This window comes from Bison bison, unplaced genomic scaffold (assembly GCF_000754665.1).
Source record: "Bison bison bison isolate TAMUID 2011002044 unplaced genomic scaffold, Bison_UMD1.0 scf7180017864461, whole genome shotgun sequence".
NCBI classification, from domain to species: Eukaryota; Metazoa; Chordata; class Mammalia; order Artiodactyla; family Bovidae; genus Bison; species Bison bison.
Window position 1 is genome coordinate 13,876,712 of NW_011495023.1, and position 24,996 is coordinate 13,901,707.

The following is a 24,996-nucleotide window of genomic DNA, read 5'->3' on the forward strand; positions in this document are numbered from 1 at the left end:
TGCTTGTAGGCAGAGTGCAGCTGTTTAAAACACAGGCTTGGGTGTGCAACACCACACACTTAGTCGTGTCCTCATTCCATCACTGTGAGCTTGGGGAAGTTACTTAACTTTTCTAAGACTCCTTTCTCAATTTTCTTATCTATAATATGGGGATGAGATGCTGATTTCAGAGAATTAGTAAGAGAAGAAAAGAGATTGTATTTTTAAAGTGTTAGCCAAAAGATCCAGCACATGGTAAAATGATAGCACCAACTTTTCAAAAATTATAGTATCAAAATTTTAGGTAATTACTTGGTCTAGTAATAATAAATGAGGTATCAATTAAATCAGTGCATCAATCATGTAAAGCATATTTTCATTTGCTGTTAATAAGGCAACATGGTTTTATTTTTATCATCATTAATGTCTTAAAATAAATTTAAAATTACGTTTAGGGGGACTTCTTTGGTGGTCCAGTGGTTAAGACTGTGTTTCAAATGCAGGGGGTTCAGGTTCAATCCCTGGTCAGGTAACTAAGATTCTATATACCTCACAGCAAGCCCAAAGAAAGAAAAACATGTAAAAATTTTTTTTAAATTACATGTAGGTAGTAAAATCTATATTATTTGGCCTGTGAGTAGTCTGTAAGTATAACAGGAAGGAGAAAGAAGTCAGAGACAAGGTATGTCAATTTCATTACTTAAACAGAGAATTCAGAATTAGATTAAACCTTCTAGAATGTAGTTACTATCTCACACTGGAGATTCATTCTTGATTTTGTGAGTCAAGTCCACTGAAGGCTGGCTTTAGTTTCTCTGAATGTTCAGGGGCATATACAAAAATACAAGCCCTTGGACACCCAAGGTCAGAGCTAATTATGGCAATATTTAAGTAAATGTTCAAAAAGAGAAATCTCTGGGGACAAAAAGTATGTTCTATACAGAACATCATGTTTATTTTGTGTTGATTTAGTCATTTGGGGCTGCTACAAAACTCGAAACTATAAAAAAAAAATGTGTGGTTTCTTTTTTCATATTGTATAGCAAAGTGTGGAATCCCCTGGAAAGTGTGTGCAGTGTCCATCAGGGCTGTTGTTGCCAAGGAACCAGAACACAAATAAGAAGATTTGAGAAAGCCCTGCTTTTTGGCCCAAATCTCAAGGACTATTACAAGTTGTGCAATGTATGATTTGGGAAGGTCATGGTTGTTTGAGGGTTACTTTTACTTTTTTTTTTTAACTGTTTGGAAAAGAGCGATGGAAATAGAGCTCAGCCTTTCACACAGTAGCGACGTGGGAACTGGGATGCCAGATTTCTACAAGGTCGCCACTGGTTACAAGACACAGAGCCAACATGGCACGAAGGTCAACTATGTGTATGTGTCTTTTCTGTTGTCGTCAGGGAAGCAAACAATGTCAGGGTTTAACTTTTCCACTCATAGTGAATTGTCTACATAGGTTCAGTGTAGCCTCTGATCACTAGGATCTTGCTGGGAAAATTGAGAAACCATGGCAAGAAGAGTTGGGTGATTTTCTTCATATGTTATCATCCCAACTTTACAAACTTCCAAACAGATTCCTTTTTACATGACAATTATCCATTAAGAACCTCTTTCCAAAAAAGATGTTAAGTGAGAATCTGCCCTAAATAAAAATCAGACACAGTATCATAATACAACAATCTGTGCTTTGCTTCTCCACTAAGACTGCACACAACTTTCAATCTCCTGGCTTAAATGTTTTCCAAGAGTAACAAAGACAAAAATCCAAAATAGCAAATATGCTGAAGTGGCCAGAATAAGTACAGCAGGATATAGCATGTGTAAATGCTAATGCTAAGAAGAAAGCCTAGTTAACAGTTGGGGAAATAACTTTTAAATTAAACAGAATAACATTTTTAAAAGATTTCTCTTTTACTTAAATTTTGACCCAAACTGAACAAGATTTCTTCATCACACTACGTAATCACGGGAGTCTATGCTTTTATCCATCTGTCTTTATCAAGAGCTTGCTTACAGATTTACTGAACAAAGGGCACATTCTTGAGTGCAGATGAAGTTACTTTCGAGGCAGAGTGGGAGAAGTGTTTTACCGCTTTTCTCTGGGACATTCTATTACAACCCAGCAGGAAATGACACAGGAGAGCAATTCGTCAGCAGCAGAGAGAAAGGTCTCGGCCTGAGATGAGGACCAGACAGTATGATTCACAGCCCAGCCTTACAAGCCTGCTCAGGAATCTCTGCTGACCACAATTAAAAATCACTTTCCCTGTGAGCACTGCACCTCCAGATTGCTGTGGATGTCTGCATCTCACAGAAGCAAGAGTCAGGACAGACCACACGAAATAAAATCTAAGCTCTTCCGATGGCCCTTATCCACTAGGCTCTGACAATCCGCTCTGCCTTGGCTTCTGCCCTCCCTTCAGCTCAGGATTTTCTCAATCATTTGTTCATTATTGCCCTTCTAAGGAGGCTGTTGGATATTTTTTGCCCAACTGCTCAAAAAATTTAATATCACAGATATACTATATTTCTGCTCTGTGCTCTGTGTATATGTGCTTTATACATAAACCATTAGATATTTTCAAGAAGCAATTTTGAATCCCAATAAGCTATTTGGGGTTGGTGTTCGGAACCTGTGCTTTAGATCAACAGTCCCCAACCTTTTTGGCTCCAGGGACTAGTTTTATGGAAGACAAATTTTCCACAGACCAGGGTGAAGAGGATGGTCATGGCATGATTCAAGTGCATTATATTTTTTGTACACTTTATTTCTATTATTATTACATTAGCTCCACCTCTGATCATCAGGCATTGGATCCCAGAGGTTGGGGACTCCTGCTCTACATGAAATATTTGCCTGTTGAAAACCTTTGGCACCATCAACTCAAGACTCCCTGCTTTTGCTTAGAAATGTCTTTCTCTCCCAGATATTTGACTGATTCTTGTTTCCTCTTTAAAACTCAGCGCACATATCAAAGCAGCCTGGAGGGCCTCTCAAAGGAGACCTGAGGCCAGCCTAGGTCTCCTCCCAGCCCCTAGGGCATCACAGTCATGGATTCTGCACTCCTGTGTCTATCTGTCTCCCCTACCACATGACTACCTCCCTGAGGTCAAGGATGCTGTCTCCTTCTTCTCTGTTATGGGCTGAACTGTGTCTCTCCCACTGCGCCCCCAGAATCAACCCACTGAAGCACTAACCTGCAGCACCTCAGAATGTGACTGCATTTGGACACAGGGCTACTCAAGAGGTGATAAAGGCAGAGTAAGGCTCCCAGAGGGGGCCCTCATCCAACCTGACTGGCCTCCTTATACAAATAGAAAACTTGGACACACAGAGACATCACTAGGTTCACGTAGACGAGGCCATGCAAGGACATGTAGCAGGAAGGAGGACCCCTTTCAGGGCTTTACAGTGAGTTCTTGTCTAACACCTGGAAATGAAGTGTCCAAAGAGACACATGTGCTGATGAAGCAGGAGACTTCATTGATGGGGAGCCCGGGCAGAAAGAAGGAGGGTAAGGGAACCTCGGAGAACTGCTCTGCCGTGTGGCTTAGTCTTGGGTTTTATGGCGATGGGTTAGTTTCCAGGCTGTCTCTGGCCAATCACTCTGAAGGCTGTCATCTGCAAGTCCAAACACTGAAGCCTCAGGAGAAACCAAACCTGCCAGCACCTGGATCTTGAACTTCAGCCTCCAGAACTGTGAGGAACACATTTCTGTTGTTTAAGCCACCTGAAGTGTGGTATTCTATTATGGCGGCCTGAGCAAACAAATGTACTCTCTACACTCTACAAACACCAAGCCCAGATCCTGGTCATGAATAAATATACGCTGGTTGGTTGACTGAATGAAACATGTCCTGTTCAGAGGCCCAGAGTAATCACTACCACATGGTGCAAAACCACAAACTGCCTAGTCTTCGGAGGGAAACCCACGGATCTGCTCACAGAGCCCAGTTTATTGGGTCCCACACTCTCGGGCCAATTGCCCGGCAATTGCCTGTAGGCCAATGGCTAACAGAATTACAAAAGATAAAACCTTTGTCTTCAAAAGGTGAGCCTCTCAGAAACTCCAGCCCACAAAGTCTAAGTCACAAAAGGAATAAAAACGACAAATTAGAAGAATTCCCCTGAAAGACCAACAATAACAAAGACTATTGAAATGACCTCCTGAGGGAGAGAACAGAGGGAAGGTTTACAAGAAACATGGCCGACCTCAAGGAGGTTCTTGGCCAGGACTCTCAAAATGCATTTTTTTAGAAGCACTTTGACACAGTTCTGCATGTCCACAGGTGGTCAAGAAGGCTCTGGCTCACGTTCAAATAAAGCCAGTCTTGCAGGATCAGGATACGGCTTCCATAAACCCTCAGCCAATTTCTGAAAAACCCTCAAGGCTCGAGAAATCTCGTTACTAGCTAAAAAGATGATAAAATGGAAACAGCCCCCATTCAAGAGGCTGATGTCATCCGTCTCTGCAAAGAAAAGGCCAGGCTCTCCTTTGTGAGAGCCCAGGGTGACATCACCTCCCATCCGTGCCCTTCTCCCTTCCTCTGCTGCAGCTCCCAGTTGGAGGGGGTGGGGCGATTCTCCCTTGGCAAACGTCACTCTTTCACTCACAAAGCTCCTTGACCTTGTTTGTTTGCCGGATTCCATTGCCAAGTGAAAGAGGGCCCCTGGGAGGGGTGACCAGAGTGGGTGAGGGGGTGTGCGCAGCTGGCCTGGGGGGCCCTATTCACACAGCACTCAGAAAGTTCTATATTTCCTTCAGCAACCCAGACGCAGGCCTCTGGGCCAAATGCAGCCCCCAGACAATGCTGTCAGCGCTGAATACTGTGGACCGTTTAGCCAGGCAACTGTGGCCATTTCTTTCTTTGCAGAGTGGGATTCTCTTTGATGGTTTGCAGAAAGGCAAGGCTCACATCTACAGTGCAGCTTTAAAGATGCGCCCACAAAGAAAGCCCAGATTGTGGGCCCATTTTCTCAGAGCAAATAGAAGATTTGTGTGGGCCACACAGAGGCACATTTTGAGAGTGGGTTTATGGATTAGTGGGCCACATGAATGACGTGCATGGGGTTCTCCTCCAGCAGCCATGGTCAGGAAATGATGCCACTGCCGATTCTGAAATCGTGATGAAGAGGGTTTGGGACTTCTCACTGCATCATTTAGGAGAGAGTGGGAGGGGAGAGAGGCCTGAAAGGAGATTTGATTCTAGTGGGAAGAGGCAGTTGCTTTGATCAGGTGAGCGAGAACAGCTTCCCAGCCAGCGTCAGCCTGGGTGTCCTGGGCTCTGGCCACTGCATCCTGATTCTGAGATGGAGATTCGAGGGGGCTGCGCTCAGACAATGACACTCGTGGACACACGTGCACGCATACACATACACGTTCAAGAATATTTCTACTGTACTTTAAAAAATTGAGACTCACTTCTAATTGTATTGTTTGGCTCTTGTACTTGTTTTGTGTTTCTTCCTCTATTCTGCATTTTGTTTTGTATTAAAATCCCACAACTGTTTGGCTCTTGTACTTGTTTTATGTTTCTTCCTCTATTCTGCATTTTATTTTGTATTAAAATCCCACAACACACCACGCTGTTTCAGTGCTTCCAGATCCTACTCAAAACTCGTCTCTTTGAAGTCAAAGACAAATACTGCGTGATATTGCTTACATGCGGAATATAAAAAATACAACACACTGGTGAGTATAACAACAACAAAAGAGAAGCAGACTCACAGTTAGAGGAACCAAACTCCATCTAGTGTTGCCAGAACTAGAACCAAACTCTAGTGGTTACTGGTGGGGAGGGAGGGAAGGAATAGGGCAATATGGGGTAGGGGAGGGGAAGGTACCAAACTACTGGGTGTAAGATAGACTCAAAGATATATTCTACAACATGGGAAATACAGCCAATATTTTGTAATAACTGTAAATGGAAAGTAACCGTCAAAAACTGTATAAATTTTTTTAAGTTACAAGAAAAACAAAGAACTGAAAACTAACATATTATTTCAAGTGAACATGGTTAGATGTGACTCATTTTTCTTCTTTGTATGTACATGTGATACTTCAAGGTCATAACTGCTTCAATGTCCAGATAATCTCCCCCAAAAAGATGCATGCAAAGAAATTTATCTGACATCAAAAGGGTTTGCCGGAAAGAGAGGGTATGACCCCTATCTGGCCCAAGCCCCTATCAGTGGGGGACCCAAAGCAACTGCTTCACTCTCCAGCTCCCCCAGCACAGTTCTCTGTGAAACTGGACTGCAGCTGCCCTGGCCTGTGGGCCCCTCCCCCTCACCCTGCTCCCTCCCACCTCAGGGTGTTTCTTCTACTAGGAACCCTTCCCCTTCTCCTCTTTGCCTGCTTAACTCCTGCTTAGTCTTAGGTTTTAGTTCAAACGTCCCGCCCTCATACACTAGCCTCCTGTGCACGTCAAATCCCCTTTTGTGTGCTCCCGGGGCATCATCACACAGCGTTTTGTGCTAGATTTGTGCGTTTATTTGCTAGATGGCTACTTCTGAGAGCAGGACCCAGGCCTGTGGGCAGGAGTCACTCAGGGTCCCCAGCCCTAGCACAGCACCTGGCTCCAAACAGCTCCTTAATATCTGTGGAAGGAACACACGGATGACTAAAACTCAGACCTATGTCTTCAGTTTACCAACAGTGGGTGAGAAGTGAGGGAACTGCCTCCATCAGAGACCTCCTTCCTGACCCTTGCGGTTCCTGTTGTCCCCTCTTCTTGGGCTGTCTTGAATTAAGGACCTAGTTCAGATGCAGAGTATAAACTCAGGGCTGCATAGCTACTGAATACGACAGTTAATTTTGCACAGATCTAGATCACTAATAGTTCCCCTTCTAGAAAGTTCTTCCCAAGCATAATTTATATCTAGTGGGCAACACAGAGTTAAAAAAAAAATTGTTCAGTTCTGGCCCCATCTGGCAAAATATTGCTTTACGAAATATTGCTGAACTCTGGTTCCAAGTCTAGCAAGTTTTCAGCCATTGGGAGTAAGTTTTGAAATAATAAACAGGAAAAGAGAACAGACAGAGGGTGTCTTTGACTCTCCCAAATGAAGGCAGGTTCCAAATAGACCTGGAAGAAAAAGCTTTTCCCAACGAAAACCCAAAGCTTTCAGGAGAGGATTCAGCCACGCCTAGTACGTTGACTGGAGGAACCCATGACACAGTCATCCAGTGTACCCAAAGTTATCCATTAAATCATCTTCCTTGGTGTGGTCTTAGTGATGTAGTTATGCAGTGTAGCCAATAATGACCATGAAGTCACACTCAGTGTGGCCCTGGGCTGGCATGGCTATAAGAGCCAGGAGGGAAGAGGAATCAGTTTACTGAAGAGAAGGATACTGCCAGCAAAATAAATTACTGCTCCTAAAATTGTCCATTCTAGCTGCATGGCAGAATTCCTCAGGGAGCTTTTTATAATTAAGGATAGTCAAGGTCCCACTGCAGATCAATGGAATCCCATCTCTGCATGTTGGAACCCATGCACTGGTACTCAGGAAAACTTCCAGGTAATTCCAATGCCATGTATCTCGGGCTGAGGACCATGTCCCTAGTCCCTAAGCCTTGTGATTGGCATTTCTTACTTTCCACTTTCTGTCTCAGTGTCGGAAGGATAAGAGCTGGGGCCCCAGTGAGGAAGAACCTCATTGCTTCAGAGACTGCTTCAGAGATTAAAGAAGAGAAAACTGTTCAAGTGTGGTCTACAGAGATATCCCATCAGCATTACCTAGGAACTTCTCAGAACTACAGATTCATGGGCCTTACCTCACTGCGTACATCAGAATCTGCTTCTTAGCAAGATCTCCAATGATGCATATCCACAAGGAAGTTTGAGAAACACTGTTCTTGAAAATACCCCTTACCCTTGAAAATCTGGGTCATGTTCCAAGATTTTCCTATTTCTTCTAGGTCTTTCCACACTGTCTCTAGCTCCCTTTGAATCAGACATTTGAGTCACCCTATTTCTGAATCACAGAATACTAAAGATGGGCTGTATCACAAAGATGAATCAATTCAGGCCCTTCATTTAATAGATCAAAAAAATTGACATTCCAAGGTTAAATCTTGATGAAGAGGACAATGCAGAACTTTCACGAGCTTAATTATCACAGTCCATGTGCTTGGGAATTCATAATCTATATTTCAATTATACTGTGGCTTACCATCAGATATTTTTAAATACTGACCCGTGTGTGTTTGTGTTTTAGTCACTCAGTCGTGTCTGACTCTTTGCAATCCCATGGACTGTAACCCACCAGGCTCCTCTCTTCATGGAATTCTCTGGGCAAGAATAGTGGAGTGGGTTGGCATTCCCTTCTGCAGGGTATCTTCCTGACCCAGGGGTCAAACCTGGGACTCCTGCATTGCAGGCAAATTCTTTATCACCTGAGCCACTAGGGAAGCCCCAAAACTCCCATATTTGTCTCAATCTCCAGTTCACAATAACAGAACACCTTACACTCTTGAGTATATAATAGAGATCTTCAGTTGTGTGTGAAATGGTTTGGACCTAATATAAGCAGAAGATATTAAGAAGAGGTGGCAAGAATACACAGAAGAACTATAAAAACTATATAAAAAAGATCTTCATGACCCAGATAACCACAGTGGTGTGACCACTCACCTAGAACTGGACATCCTGGAATGCAAAGTCAAGTGGGCCTTCCAAAGCATCACTACAAACAAAGCTAGTGGAGGTGATGGAATTCCAGTTGATCTATTTCAAATCCTAAAAGATGATGCCGTTAAAGTGCTGCACTTGATATGCCAGCAACTTTGGAAAACTCAGCAGTAGCCACAGGACAGGAAAAGGTCAGTTTTCATTCCAATCCCAAAGAAAGGCAATGCCAAAGAACACTCAAACTACCGCACAATTGCACTCATCTCACACACTAGCAACTGCTACTGCTGCTGCTAAGTCGTTTCAGTCGTATCCGACTCTGTGCGACCCCAAAGACAGCAGCCCACCGGGCTCCCCTGTCCCTGGGATTCTCCAGGCAAGAACACTGGAATGGGTTGCCATTTCCTTCTCCAATGCATGGAAGTGAAAAGTGAAAATGAAGTTGCTCAGTCATGTCCGACTCACCGACCCCATGGACTGCAGCCTACCAGGCTCCTCTGTCCATGGGATTTTCCAGGCAAGAGTACTGGAGTGGGGTGCCATTTCCCTCTCCAATGCATAAAAGTGAAAAGTGAAAGTGAAGTCACTCAGTCGTGTCCGACTCTTAGCGACCCCATGGACTGTAGCCCACCAGGCTCCTCCATCCATGGGATTTTCCAGGCGAGAGTACCAGAGTGGGGTGCCATTGCCTTCTCCGACACACTAGCAAAGTAATACTCAAAATTCTCCAAGCAAGGCTTCAACAGTATGTGAACTATGAACTTCCAGATGGTCAAGTTGGATTTAGAAAAGGCATAGGAACCAGAGATCAAATTGCCAACATCTGTTGGGTGATCGAAAAAGCAAGAGAGTTCCAGAAAAACATTTACTTCTGCTTTATGGACTATGCCAAAGCCTTTGCCTGTGTGGATCACAACAAACTGTGGAAAATTCTTAAAGAGATGGGATACCAGACCACCTTAACTGCCTCCTGAGAAATCTGTACGCCGGTCAAGAAGCAATAGTTAGAACCAGATGTGGAACAACGGACTGGTTCCAAATTGGAAAAGGAGTATGTTAAGGCTTATACTGTCACCTTGCTTATTTAACTTACTCCCTACTGGTGTCTCAGACTATAAAGCATCTGCCTGCAATGCAGGAGACCTAGGTTCGATCCCTGGGTCAGGAAGATCCCCTGGAGAAATAAATGGCAACCCATTCCAGTACTCTTGCCTGGAAAATCCCATGGACAGAGGAGCCTGGTAGGTGACAGTCCATGGGGTCCCAAAGGGACATGACTGAGTGACTTTACTTTCTTTCTTTAACTTATATTCAGAGTACATCATGCAAAATGCTGGGCTGGATAAAGCACAAGCTGGAATCAGGATAGCCAGGAGAAACATCAGTAACCTCAAATATGCAGATGATACCATCCTTACGGCAGAAGGCAAAGAACTAAAGAGCCTCTTGATGAAAATGAAGAGGAGAGTGAAAATATTGGCTTAAAACTCAACATTCAAAAAGCTAAGATCATGGCATCCGGTCCCATCACCTCATGGCAAATAGATGGGGGAACAATGGAAACAGTGACAGACTTTCTTAGGTTCCAAAATCACTGTAGATGGTGACTGCAGCCATGAAATTAAAAGATGCTTGCTCCTTGGAGGAAAAGCTATGACCAACCTAGACATCATATTAAAAAGCAGAGACATTACTTTGCCAACAAAGGTTCGTCTAGTCAAAGCTCTGGTTTTTGCAGTAGTCATGTATGGATGTGAGAATTACACTCTAAATAAAGCTGAGCTCAAAAGAATTGATGCTTTTGAACTGTGGTGTTGGAGAAGACTCTTGAGAGTCCCTTGGACTGCGAGGAGATCCAACCAGTCAATCCTAAAGGAAATCAGTCCTGAATATTCATTGGAAGGACTGATGCTGAAACTTAAACTCCAATACTTTGACCACATGATACTAAGAACCGACACACTATAAAAGACCCTGCTGCTTGGAAAGATTGAAGGCAGAAGGAGAAGGGGATGACAGAGGATGAGATGGTTGGGTGGTATCACCGACTTAATGGACATGAGTTTGAGCAAGCTCTGGGAGTTGGTGATGGACAGAGAAGCTTGGTGTGCTGCAGTCCACGGGGTTGCAGAGTCGGACACGAATGAGCGACTGAACTGAACTGAACTGAGTGTTGTGGAGCATGTAATTAATGCTCCATGATGTTAAAAACCCTCAATACACCTCTGGGTGCTCTCACTCTGGCTCGCCCTGTTTATGACAGTGGGACCACAGCTCAGGATGTCTGTGTGTGATCCCCAGTGTAACACGGCCACTCCCCTTCTCTCTCAGATTGATTGAATCATACAAGGAAGCCCTTTGCCCTTGGCTGAGAACTGCTCATGAAATATTCACAAGGACTACATTTTCAGGTCTGGGTCTCTCTAGGACAGTGATTCTCCAATGTACTCACCAGGGACACTAGTTAAGACACAGACTATTGGGTTTCCCTCATAGTCTGTTATTTGGCATCTCCCGGATGGGGCCCAAGAGTCTGCATTTCTCACAGATTTTACAAGACACTGCCTTGGGGGACCACATTCTGAGAAGCACTGCCCTGGTGCCCTCTCCCTCTTCACTGGGTCACATGAGGTTAGTCTACAAGTTTCAGAACTTGTGTCTCAAACAAATTTGCTTCTTCACAGGAGTGATGATGCCTGCCAGCTTGCAGAGCTGCCAGCTTGCAGAAGCCTCTCAGGTACCCTCCTCGAGTGCATGGCCTGCCCTTGGCTTAGTGCATCAGTGGCTCAGGCTTTCTGCTCGGTCCCCTCACAGCCCAATCCTCCCCCTCACCCACCTACTCTCTCTGACTCACTCCTTCCTTTCTTTCTCTGTCACTCCTTCTCTGATCAGTCTCAAGGTGAGTCTTAAATCTCATTCTGTTGCACTCTCCTGAGAGACTCCACCGCACCTTGTGGTCTGCTTGCCACAACCAGCTTCAAGTCTTCAGCCCTTGGAACTTCCTGATGCTCCTTCCTTCTCATAAGTGAGTTACTGCTGCACCTCCTAAAGCAGATACCCAATCCTGTCCACTTGGACTTCACTTCCTGTCTTAACTGCAAGAGGATTCCATTCTCCGAGAGCCATCAACGTCTGAGTAAACTTTCTAAAGCCTGGCACCATTAGTGTTCCTCTTTTGGTGGATGGAATTGTTTTCAAACGTAGAATTGAAAAGGGAAAGATTCTTGGTCAAAGAGCAACTACCAAATAAGACTGAGATCAGCCAGGGGGTGGGGGGGAGCTTACCTTGGATGAACCACTGCATCTGAAATCCTTTCTCATGGTGACTGACTCCATCCGTATAAAACAGCACATGAAACTTGGAGCCTGTGGTGCTCCCCGAAGGTGGAATGTCTGTTCCACAGAAGCGCCCCATCCGCTGTGGGCCATCATAGAGCTGAAATCAGAGGGCGAAAACACCAGCATGAAGAGCAAGGTCCACGCATGCAGCTAAAGCTGTTTCTTGGTTCAAAAGTTAAGGGTAAATCTACTGAGGGGGGCTGAGTCCAGGAATTAAACATAGATAATTATATGCAGAGAGAGGTCCCTCCAAGGTATAATCCAGGCACAGAAGACGGAAATGCTGGCCTGGATGAGAAGCGTTCACATATGAATCACATGTAAGAGATGCTAGATGAATAACAGTATTACAACTGTAACTTTTAAAAATAAATACTAACTATAAACAATCAGGCAGTTTAGAAAGCTCTGAAAGGAAAATACAAAAATTAATCCCACTGAAAGCGAACCATTGTTAATATTTTGTTAATACCAGAAGCTTCTCTTACCAACATTTTTTTCATTTGTATATATACATGTACATCTATGTGCAAGGAAATGTGTGAATATGTGTGTAGCAATTTGGGCTACACATTTGTGTTCCCCGTTCTTCACTAAGGTTGTCACTAAGTAGGCTATGTAACCATTTTTAAGAGTGGCATAACATACTGTTAATATGTTGTATTTACAGTTCTGCTATGTTCACTTAGTTAGTGCTACTTGCTCAGTCGTGTCCAACTCTTTGCAACCCCATGGACTTCAGCCTACCAGGCTCCTCTGCCCATGGGATTTCCCTGGCAAGAATACTGGAGAGGGTTGCCATTTTCTTCTCCAACTGTTCACTTAAGATATTTCCAATTTGAGGGCAAATAAATATAAATCTTTGTTTGATAGTTTAAGTGTCTTTTAGGAAACATTCCTCTAAAGGGAGTGAATCAAAAGAACAGAATCTTCCATGGCTCTAGATATGTATTATTAAATTTCTTACCAGAAATTTTACACAAATTTATTCCCCCACCAGAAGTTTATGGAAATATTTCTTGCAGTGCAACTTTGGCAATTTGACTAAAATTATTATTAAAACTGGGGCTAATAGTGTAAATTTTTTTTCTGTTTGTAGTCGTCTGAATTTGTCACTTGGGATTGGAACTTTTTTCATGGTTCTTGTGTGTTTCTTTTTCTTCTTTTGGGACTTTCCTGCTGGGGTCTTTGCCCATTTTCCCCCTGAGGTATTTATGTACCCTGCTGTGTGCACTGTATCTGCTTGATTTCATTAGACACATCTCCAAACTAAAACAAAAACAAAAACTTTATGCCATCTCTCTTTCTTCAATCAGAAAAAATAGCGATAATCCAGGAAGATTTGCTTCCTTAGGACTCAGAACTTTGTATTTTCTTTTCATTCCCTAGTGTCCACATTAAACACTTTGTTCCGCTTACCCTTGGGATGTGCTGCCTGTTATAATAAAAAGGAAAATGTCTGATCACGGGTTTCCTTTATTCTTCCCTTGGAGAGTACATACATGTGCATGTACATGTGAGTGTATATGTATGTCTTTGTATGTAAATGTATCATCTGGATTCAACAAATTCCAAACTGACAAAATTATTTTTATTAGCTGAAATGTTATGATAGAAAATACCGTTTGAAACATACTGACTCGAGCGTAGAAAACTTCATAATCAAATTCTACAAATCCCCTCCATGGAGCCTTCCCTAATCCCCGTAGACAGTCATAAATGAGCTTTCCTTTGAAATCCCCAAGTTTTTCATTTGTGCTTCTTTGTGCAAATAGTCACATTCTGGTGACAGAGATGTGTGCCTTTCTCTCCCACTGAATTCAAGTTTCCTTAGATCCCAGACCACCTTTCAAATCCCCTCAAAGCCCAGCATAGGGCTTTGTCCAGGGTAGATTCCCGATATAGCTTCAGTGAAGAACTGCAACCACTTCCCCCACAGCTGCACACACTCACTCACTCACCCTCAGGTACTAAACCTAAGCATTTTATACAAACGATAACGATGGGGTTTATTTTATAGTCTTATCCCTTCATCTTCCTTTTAATTTTTTAAATACTGCTGCTTTGAATATGTGTATTTATGATCAAGCTTCTAAGGTTGTAGATGATTGACAGAAATCACGAAGAAGGGGTAGAAATGAGAGAAGGAATAAAAAGAAGAGGAAACAAAAAAAGCCCTCCACTTCCCATCTGGACCCTACCGCCCACTGAAGGAGGTGGAGGCAGGGAAGGCGTCTGGGCTGCAATCTGTTTACTCCTAAACTACTGCTTCACTGTAGGCTGCTTATTTCAGCCACAGAGTTCTTTTATTAAACCTAGTGTATGAATTCCAATTCAAAACTAATTAATACAAAAATAAACAGACTGTTTCCAAGCCGAGGCATAATAAGCCAGAAAACACTCCACTGTTCTCCACTCCAAAAGGCTCATTTTGAACTTTGGGTTTTAGTGCAGTGACCAAAACTTTAATTCCTTCATCTTTACCCAGCAAAACGAGGTAAGATTTCTCTAGGACCACAGTCGCCCTGAACTTCATGGATCTTCTGAAACACTAGGTCGTGACATCGTTAGGAACCGTATTTGAGATTCTTCAAGGTCAGAATCAGTGTAGAGTTTTTGCCTCCCAGCTCGGCAAGGTTAAGAAATGACATTTTCACATGACTTGAAGGGGATTTTTTTTTTCTTCCTTCCGGATGGGATTACTCCATTGAAGGAGAGCCCCTGAATCCCAGTGGTTCTTAAATAACACATTGTGAATGGAATAGGGGGGTGGGGGCAAAGGGAGGGGGTTTGAGAGAAACAGTGATGAATAACAATTAGTTTCTTTTTGCCTTTGGAGGGGAGAGACTGATACATCAAAACAAGCATCAAATAGACATTGATGGAAATGCTTAAATATAATGTCAAATAAATTAATTAGTGTAGAACAAAATCTCTCTAGAAAAAAAATCCCATATCCCTAATTTTACATCCTTCTAAGGTTTACACTTAATTAAATCAGAGACTTTTTATTTACCCTCACACAGATGGCTAACGTCACCTCAACAATTCATTCCCGCGTAAATGTACCACACAAAAAGGAACAGTCATTTCTCAAAGTACACAAATACCGGTTACCATGGTGACCAGTTGGTGCCTGCTGCTCCTGATTTTGTTTTCAGAGCAGAATCTTAACCACAGGACATTCCAGCTGTGACTCATTGGGACTATTGGCCAGCACGCGGCTTGGTCCCGAGAAGGGCACCAGCTCCCCTGCTTTTAGAAAGCTTCAAGATTTACTCCTTCTGAACAGTATTTGAGGTTGGACTTGAGTCCATAGAAAGAAAAATCGTAGAAATTAAGAAGTGAAAGATTGACATTCTTACTTTGAATATGAAGATCAAATTTGTACTACTGTTTAAAGGTTTGGGTTTTTTTTTTAATACTTAAAATGCTGCTCAGGTTTTCAAGTTGCCATTTAATGTATCTCCACATGTGGATCACTGTATGTACAAAACCTCTTGTGTAGAATCTTATCAGCTGTTCTCTTAAGGAGAAGATTCATTTAGGATTTTTGTGTTTTAGATCTTCCACCCTCCACACCACCCTGAAATATCTCAACCACTCTTAAGACACTCAAAGAGGAAGGAAATCTCTTGCCTAAGCCACATTTACCAATTTCTATCTACTTCCTTTGCGTGGGTTTGATAATTTGGTACTTGCATGGCTGAGGAGACCATTAGAGATTTCAGACTATGATTGCAACATAAAATGATCTGTGGACTCCAAAATAGTATGGACCCATGCATACAAATGGAAGACAGAAAACCAAAGACTCACCACTGACAGAGTGAGATTTGTAAGATTAAGGTTTCTGTAGGTACTTTATGAATCACTGGAACTCAAGTCTGGAGGAATGTCAGCTAGTGTCATCTGCTTCCTCGGTGTGAATCAACCTTATGAACTGCAAGATGCTCAGGACAGAAATGTAGTTTTCAAGCACGGCTTGTTTGCTAAATTCTTTGATGATTTTGAAAATTTGTGATCCTAATGAATGAAATTATAACTAACTCCTATCTCAGCTTGGGATGTATAGACAGACTTCTATTCTAAACTCATTTTAGAATGACAGTGAATTATACCTAAAACTCAACCCTTTCTATCGTAGAAGTGAAGTGAAGTGTGAGTTGCTCCGTCATGTTCGACTCTTTATGACCCCATGGATGGTAGCCTGTCAGGCTCCTCTGTCCATGGGATGCTCCAGGCAAGAATACTGGAGTGGGTAGCCATTCCCTTGTTCAGGGGATCTTCCCAACCCAGGGATCAAACCCGGGTCTCCTGCATTGCAGGCAGATTCTTTACCGCTGAGCCATCAAGGAAGCCCTCTCTATTATAGACTGGCAGCTAGTTCATACTTTTCTAAGTACTGTTTTTCTTATTTACTTGAAATTTTTCTGGAAGAAAATAATATTTATAGTGGAGGGTTAATTTTAAGAATAATTAAATATAACTCATACAAAGAAATCAAATCAAGAGCTTTTTGGGGAAGATATTGTTAAAATATGCAAACATTTCTGGAAAAAAAAATTTGGTCCATTTCCTATTACAAATCTTTAAAAACTCCAAAAGAACTTTATTCTTTAGAGTTTAGCATGTAGGTAAAATAATTCATCTGCTGTGAGGGAGAACTCTAGGTATAGTAGAGAGTTCCTAATATTTTTAGAGAAGAAAACTTCTGGTCAATGTAAAGGAGATAGTTACATTTCTGAGAATTACACTCCATGAGTCCATAGCGTGGCTTTTGAGAGTCAAGGTCACTAGGAGAAGATTATGTTTCAGCTGAGAGCAGGACAGTGATTGCACTGTAGGAACACATTCGCGTGCACAACAGAGGACAGAATGGTATGGACCCAGCGGAAGCAGAAGGTATTGAGAAGAGGCGGTCAGGATACACAGGGAAGCCTGGCGGGTTGCAGTCCATGGAGCTGCAAAGTCGGACATGACTGAGAGACTGAACTGAACTGAATATGTCCAGTGTTGGCCTCTAGATTCAAAGTCCAGTCTAGCTCTTAAAATTCACTTAGAACATAAACTTGTGGAAATTACTTAACCTCCATAAGCTAAGAGTTCTTTGCAAACTTGGCCTCTTAATGGTACTTGTCTCATAGGGCTGTTGTGGTTAGCATACCAAAAAAAACATATAATAGGTTGGTTGTGAGTCCTGGCATATGCACTCAAATGTTATTCTAACTCTTGGTCAGTGGCAAAGGGAACCAACATTGCTTCTAAAGAAACTCTACTGGAAATAACTTTGACAGAAAATAATATGATGGGTAAAAAGAGCTTGAACTGACTCATGTAAAATATTTCTCAGAAATCGTCCCTGGCAGACCAGACAGGGAAGCAAGAAATCAGTGAATCACTTGGGAGGAGATGGAGGCCCATGGCCGGCAGCGTGTTGCTATGACAACCTGGTTTGTGTGGAGACTGAGGCCATCCCTGCCATGTGGGGTGCAGAGCTCAGCGCAGATCATACAGTGGGGGAGTCTGAAAGCATGGAGTGTGTGGGTGGAGGAAGGTGGTGAATCATCACAGGTCTGGTGGTGAAGAGGACATTGGGCAATCTGTCAAGGCTGCCCTGGTGACAGATCAGGGAGAAACCACTGGATAGCAAAATACATGTGTTTTTTTCCTGTTGCAGCCTCCACCCCACTTTCCGCCTGGCCAGCCTGCAGCTCCGGCTGCTTGGCCACTGGAGCTCCTGAGAGGACCAGGAACTGCCGAATTCTTGGTGCACCTCTTCAGATTTTCCCCACCCCAACATCAACTGTACCAGGAACTATGGGAGCTGCTTTGTTAGAACAGTTACTGAGAACACTGTTGCCCAAGTTTACACGCAAATCTCCTGGCTTAGAACTTTCAGAGTTTACTTTAAATCTGAAAGGCTTTGATAAGTTCTTGTAAGAACAGAAGAAATTGCCAAGCAAGATTCATCTAGAAGGGTAAAAAGCCCCCAGTGTGGATGACAAGAGCCTGGGCAGGGAGGGACTGCAGTGGGGAGGTGTGGTAAACATGCAATCCGATCGTGGAAGATAAATTAGACAAATGTTTAAATCAACATGCATAAGCAGAGCACTGCTGGCTCTGTGACACCCCAGGGGGTGGCGGGGTGAGGGGGTGAAGGTTCCAGGATGGGACACAAGGGTGGGCACAGTGCAGTAGGTACAGAGGCACATCTTGCCCACCCCCTACTCCCCCCTTCCCACCAGGCACAGGAAAAGCCATTGCCATGTGCTGCAGGGTGGGGCAGGAAGCATGAGGTACCAGTCTAAAATTAAACAATGACTCACAACCCTGAGCTTTGCATGAGACCAAGAAACTCACTGAAAGCCCACATTTGGAATTATTTTGTGTCGCTCTGAATTAAAGGTTGGATTCCAATACAGACCATACAGTCACGATCCATGTGGTGGCTAGCTGCTGTCCTCTCTTAATAGTGCATGGATATTTATTTCTGCTTGCTATATATTACTTATTTTAGACGCCACCAAGGCTGATTTGGGTTGGTTTGTTTGCTTGTTTTTTTAATCATTGTTTAATCATGGATTATGCAAAAGTTTAACTACAAAGACATTTTATCTCAGCACTGTTTATAATAGTGGACATATGCAAAGATTCTAAGTGTTTCTCAAGGAGAATGGGTAGTTGAATTGTGATGAGGAAACATTTGATGTTGCAAATGATGTGGTGTAATAAATCACAAGGAGAAACATTTGTAAGCTACTGTTAAATGTTTAAAAAGTCATTAAAGAATAATAGTAGAGAACTTACGATGGAGGGGGGAAGAATGCGGGAAGGGATAATTAAGGAGTTTGGGATCAACATGTACACACTGCTGTATTTAAAATGGATAACCCACTGCATTGCACAGGGCACTCTAGTCCCTTTGCTGTCCACCTGAAACTATCACAACGTTGTTAATCAGCTGGATTCCAATAGGAAATAAAAAGTTTTAAAAATGCAAAAAAAGAGAATGGTACATACAAAATGATCCTCCTTGAATATTAAAATAAAATAGGGAGGGACTTTAGTAAGTAAATGTCACCAAATATTATCAGTAGTGATATAATTTGTGCTATTTTTATTTTATCTAGGTTTTTCTATATTTTCCACATTGTCTGCAATGACTGTATTCCTATGTGACCAGATAAGTTTATTTTTTAAAGTATTATCTCTGGGACCCTATTGACATGGCAAGGTAGATATGTATTGGTAATATTTTTCCAGGCTCAGAATTTCATACCCTTTTAGGTACCCAGCTGGTCTACTAAAAATATTGTACTGTCTGTCTCCATAATCTTTTTCATGTATTTCAAGACTATCCCTGAAAATTAGCCCATTAAAATGTTATTATATATTATGTTATTATATAAGGTAATCTTCAGCATTAATTTAAAACCATATTTTGTCCCTAATGCTTCCTTTTTAAAATCATAACTAGGCTTTTATTATTAATTAGACTAATTCTGTATTTTAAAAAAGCATCCTTTCAGTTGTCCAGGGACTAAAGAGCTCTTACTAACATAAATTTTGATAGTCACTGATGGACCAATAAGCACCTAATTCCCTCCATAGTGGGAAGTGAAATGCTTTGAAAGTCAAGCAGTTTCTCCCTAGTGTGTACAATGAACATTTAGTTCCATGAACCACAGCCTTTCCTCTGCCAACTATACTATTTTGAAGCATTCAACATTTAAAAAAATTATTCTGCCTCCTAAGAGCCTCACCATCTGCTACAGATGGACTCAGAAACAGGAAGATAACCATAACGCAACATGAAACCATAGAAGCAGGAGCTGGAAGGACCCAGAGCACAGCCACACACTCTGTTCCCATTGAGGGAGGGCGAGAAAAGAAAGCTTGTTCAATAAGTAAGAAAGCTTGTTCAATAAATAAGTCCATGTAAGAACTGAAGGGTAAAGACGTCACTTTTGGACTCGCTTAGTGGTACAATAGTTAAGGGGCTTCCCAGGTAGCTTAGCTGATAAACAATCTGCCTGTAATGCAGGAGACTCGGGTTCTATTCCTGGGTCGAGAAGACCCCCTGGAGAGGGGGTAGGCTACCACTCCAGTCTTCTTGGGTTTCCCTGGTGACTCAGATGGCAAAGAATCCACCTGCAATGCGGGAAACCTGGGTTTGATTCCTGAGTTGGGAAGATGCCCTGGAGAAGGGAAAGGCAACCCATTCCAGTATTCTGGCCTGGAGAATCCCATGGACAGAGGAGCCTGGTGGGCTACAGTCCATGGGGTCACAAAGAGTCAGACACGACTGAGCGACTAAGCACCGCACAGCAGCACAGTAGTTAAGAATCCGCCTGCCAATGCAGGGGACACTTGATCCCTGGCCTGGGACGATCCCACAGGCATGGAGCAACAAAGCCCATACGCTGCAACTACCGAGCCTGTGCACCTAGAGCCGGTGCTCTGCAGCTGAAGCCACCGCAGTGCGAAGCCCACGGACTACAAAGGCAAGCAGCCCCTGCTGGCCACAAATAGAGAGCCTGCTTTCAGCAACAGAGACCCAGCACAGCCATAAATAAATAATTTTTAAAAAATATGCCATTTTTGACAAAATTCTGAAATGTTGCAGGTGGAAATTGTTCCCATTGTAAAAAGTAGTCAATCAGCGTAATTAATCAAAATTCACAGCAACTCCTAACTTTTGGATTCAGCCTTCTGATCGACACCTTCGCCTTCATGCCATGTGCCTGTTGGATGGTAGACGGGGCCTTACATGCATGCACTTGATGCCTGTGGTCTGAGGAGCAAAGTAAGCTGAGGACCACCAGGAAAGGAAGTGTGCAAAGAGCACTTTCAAGTTTTGAGCATCTAATGGCATTTTCACTGGCTTCCAGGTAGTGTGGAAATTATTGGTAGGGCTGATTATTATTTATCCTGATCCTGTCCTTCGTGTTTGAGAGGATATTGAGAGGGAAAACACAATTTCTTTTGAACCTGAGAGCAAAGGCTGTCTTTTGAAGTCTAGTGTGTTTGCCTCATTAACAGCAGCAAATTAATGCAATTACATGAAAACTCTTCCTTGTTAGGGATGGTGAGAAATGATCAGCATTTTTTAAGGAAAGGGATTTTGGTCATACTGAGATAAACATCTCTCCTTTTAAATTTTGTAATTTAAAAAATCACATTTTACTTGGGCAACTGTGGAGTCTTCAAAGTCTTCTAAAATGCTTATTATAATTAATGACACTACAAAGTATTTGGCTTAATTAACCAATGGATACGCTTCATTCTAAACTCCTTTGAATCCAGATCCTGCTCTGTCCAATACTAGATTCATATCCGGTAGAGAGGCCTCAACTGAATCATTTGGCACACTGTTTTCACTTTTTATGTGTGGTTTTGAATAGCGGTTGTCCTTAGAATTGAAATAGCTTATCTCTGAATTCTAAACAACATGCCAGCCATCCTAGAAGCAGACTTCCTCTAACAGACAGTTCCAGGAAGCATGACTCATCTGTCCAGGAAGTGTTTAAGGAGGTGCCACGATAATAGTCAGTGCAGACCCACTGCTGCTACCACGTCCCATCTCCTCCACTTCTCTGCTTTTCTTTGACCAGCAAAGGGGATTTTAACTACTTCACTCTTAGATTCAGATAACGCCCAATCCCTGTGGCTTTGGGAGGAAATCTGAGAGGCCAGAGAAGGGAAGCCCTGCTTTCAACACAGGACCAATCTAAGCTAGTCACATTGGGAAGGCTGTTTTGGGAACTGTAGCTTTTTATTTACTGCAAAATGTTTTAGAACAACAAATTATCATAAAATTGTGTTTATGTTAAAAAATAATAAATAATATTTATTAGCACTTACTCTGTGCTGAGTATCATTCTAAGCCCTTTCCATGTATTATCTAATTTTTTTTTGTGCTCAGTCACTTCAGTCATGTCTGACTCTCTGCAACTATGGACTATAGCCCTCCAGACTCCTCTGTCCATGGGATTCTCCAGACAAAAATACTGGAGTGGGTTACCATGCCCTCCTCCAGGGAATCTTCCCAAATCAGGAATCAAACCCATATCTCTGATATCTCCTGCATTGCAGGCAGCTTCTTTACCCACTGAGCCAAACTTTATTTAAAAAAAATTTTTTTAACTCTTCTAGTTAAGTTTCCAAGCTTATTAAATGAGAGAATTGAGAAGTGATCATTGTCTAAGGCCACATGATTTTTAAATTTTATTCATTTGTGGCTGTGCTAGATCTTGGTTGCTGCTCGCAGGCTTCGCTAGTTGTGGTAGGAGGGGCTGCTCTCCAGTTATGAGCTCAGGGGCCTCACTGCGGTGGCTCTTGTTCTGCAGCATGGGTTGTAGGTACGCATGCTCAGTAGTGGTGGCAAATTGGCTTTAGTTGCTCTGAGGCATGTAGGATTTTCCAGGACAAGGGATTGAACCTGTGTCCCCTGCATCAGCAGGCAGATTCTCATCCACTGGACCACCAGGGAAGCCCCATGTATTACCTACTTTAAAATTCCAGAAGCCCTATTATGCAGATAGTATTGTTATCTCCATTTTAGAGCTCTGGAAACTGAGGCATAGAGAAGTAATTCAACATTTTGAAAGGCATCAACAACTCAAGAATTGCTCTTGTTTCCTTCACTGGAAATTAGTTTTAAAAATAAGAATTGTTAAATTAAAAAAAAAAAAAACAGCAAAGTCCTTATTCTCTGTGATAACAGAGAGTAACAAAAATAATTTTTTAAGTTACAGTGCTAACACCCAAAACTCCTGTTAGTCAATGGAATTGACATTTCTTTATTATATTTCTTAATAGAGCTTGGAGTGAAATAAGTGGACCAAAATGTTGGCTTTCCCATTTATCCTTTGTGAGAATTGTCAAAATGCATTATGGAAGCAGGCTATAGACAGAAAACAAGAAGAAAATTAAATGTCTTGGGAGATGAACCATTAATTATATCTCAGCCCCTAAAGAATTAAATGCTCTCTATTTAGGAATTTCTTTATACCTAACTGGACTTTCTAGGTGGTGCTAGTGGTAAAGAACCCACCTGTCAATGCAGGAGATACAAGAGACGTGCATTTGATCCTTAAGTCAGGAAAATCCCTTGCAGATGGAAATGACAACCCAGTCCGGCATTCTTGCCTTGGAAATCCCATGGACAGAGGAGTCTGGCAGGCTACAGGCCATGGGGTCACAAAGAGTTGGACACAACTGAAGCGAAATAGACACTTACCATCTGAGCCACCAGGGAAGTCCCGTTTGCCTTTGACAGTTCCTCAACCACAACTTCCTTTACTGAAGCCTCCAGCTCTGCAACATCTTGTCCAGTTACTCTTCCCCAGGAACCCTGGATAATATTCCTGATAGCATTTAATGCAACTTGTGACTAAATTGGTATACTGTTGCAAACTGACTAAGGGCTTCCCTGGTGGTTTAGCAGTAAAGAATCTGCCTGCCAATGCAAGAGACATAAATTCAATCCCTGGATTGGGAAGATCCTCTGAAGGACAACAGGGCAATCCACTTCAGTATATCTTGCCTGGAGAATCCCACGACAGAAGAGCCTGGCGAGCAATAATCCATGGGGTCTCAAAGAGGTAGACACGACTTAGCGACTAAACAGCAACAGTAACAATAATACATTGACTAACATCTGTCTCCTCCATGAAAACAAGGAAAACTGATGCTAAAACAGTTGTATTTCCACAGCCTATGTGTCTAAAATATATTTGAGTGACTGAATGAGTCGATAAATAAATGAGCAATGCCTATTTAGGGCGGTAAAAACCTGAGGAAGTACTACAGCAAAAACAGAACAAAACAGATCCTGTTGCATTGTGTTTGATTCAGCATTTCTCAAATTTATGAGAACAATGGTCTCTATTTGTAAGACATCTGTCAACGTGTGTGGCAGAGAGAGCTAAGTGGTTTCCCCAAATGCAGTTCCCCTTTGTCTGCATGCCTGAACCACTATATGGAAGGCAGAGGAACACCTGAATTGGTCTCCAACATGACTGAGAAGTAAACTTGTATTGTACTAAGCATCTGAGCATTTCTGAGTTCTCCATAAAACAGCTAGTATTCTTTCCTGTGTTCAGTTGCTCAGTCATCTCCAACTTTTTGTGACCCCATGGACTATAGCCCACCAGGCTCCTCTTTCCATGGAATTTCCCAGGCAACAATACTGGAGCAAGTTGCCATTTCCAGAGGATCTTTCTGACCAGGGATTGAACCCATGTCTCCTGCATCTCCTGCATTGACAGGCAGATTCTTTACCTCTGAGCCATCTGGAAGGCCCACAGTATTCCTTAATCAGGCCTTTGGGCCTGATGCTGCAGAGTTGTAGTTACGGAAAACACTGCTCAGGCTGCAAACTTGGACAACATGCGTGTAAGACTGGAAGACTGACGGACATCAGTAACGTTCTCAAGGATGCTTTTCATTAGCAGCGCACTGTTTTGTCACTGAAAGGAGGACATGGAAGTGCAAAAAGCAATGATATAAATAGCTGGGGAAGATGACATCAGAAAGAGGATTTGGCAAGGGATGAAGTGAATCTTATAAAGGCTACAGGGAAATACATTTGACAGAAGTCACTGACATTGAGAGGACTTGAAAGGGACATAAGTGGAAAGGGAAGGCATTAGAAAGAATGTTGAAATAATGGAAGATGATAGTGGCAAAGGTGTCCAATAAAGAAGGTGGGGAAGAAGTTTAGAATCAGAATTCAGACACTGCAAAGTGAATCTGACATGTTAATGTACTGAGATAAATATAACAGTATCAGTGAGCCTTAGTGAATCAAAGCATACAATGTATGCTTGATTTTGTACAGCTTTGGCTGTAGCAATGGAAAAGTAAGCCCTATTGAAAAAGAAACATGGAAAAGCCCTTGAAGGTATATGCTAAGAAGACCCCTATTATAATCCTTACGACTTCCCAGGAGAGAGTTTTGAAGTGAGGATGAAACGTGCTGTCGTGATGGAAGTGGGCTGCAGACAGTGGCCCCAGCTGCTAAACTGAGGCTAA

At 42.5% G+C, this 24,996-nt stretch overlaps 1 protein-coding gene across 1 annotated transcript in view; it reads right to left on the reverse strand.

The window, feature by feature from the left end:
- Nucleotides 1-24,996, reverse strand: part of CUBN (cubilin (intrinsic factor-cobalamin receptor)) — a 260,495-nt gene that overhangs the window by 154,655 nt on the left and 80,844 nt on the right. Inside the window, exon 28 of the mRNA XM_010859974.1 lies at nucleotides 11,902-12,052. Within this exon, the coding sequence (XP_010858276.1) occupies nucleotides 11,902-12,052 (151 nt within the window). The remainder of the gene's footprint in view (nucleotides 1-11,901; nucleotides 12,053-24,996) is intronic.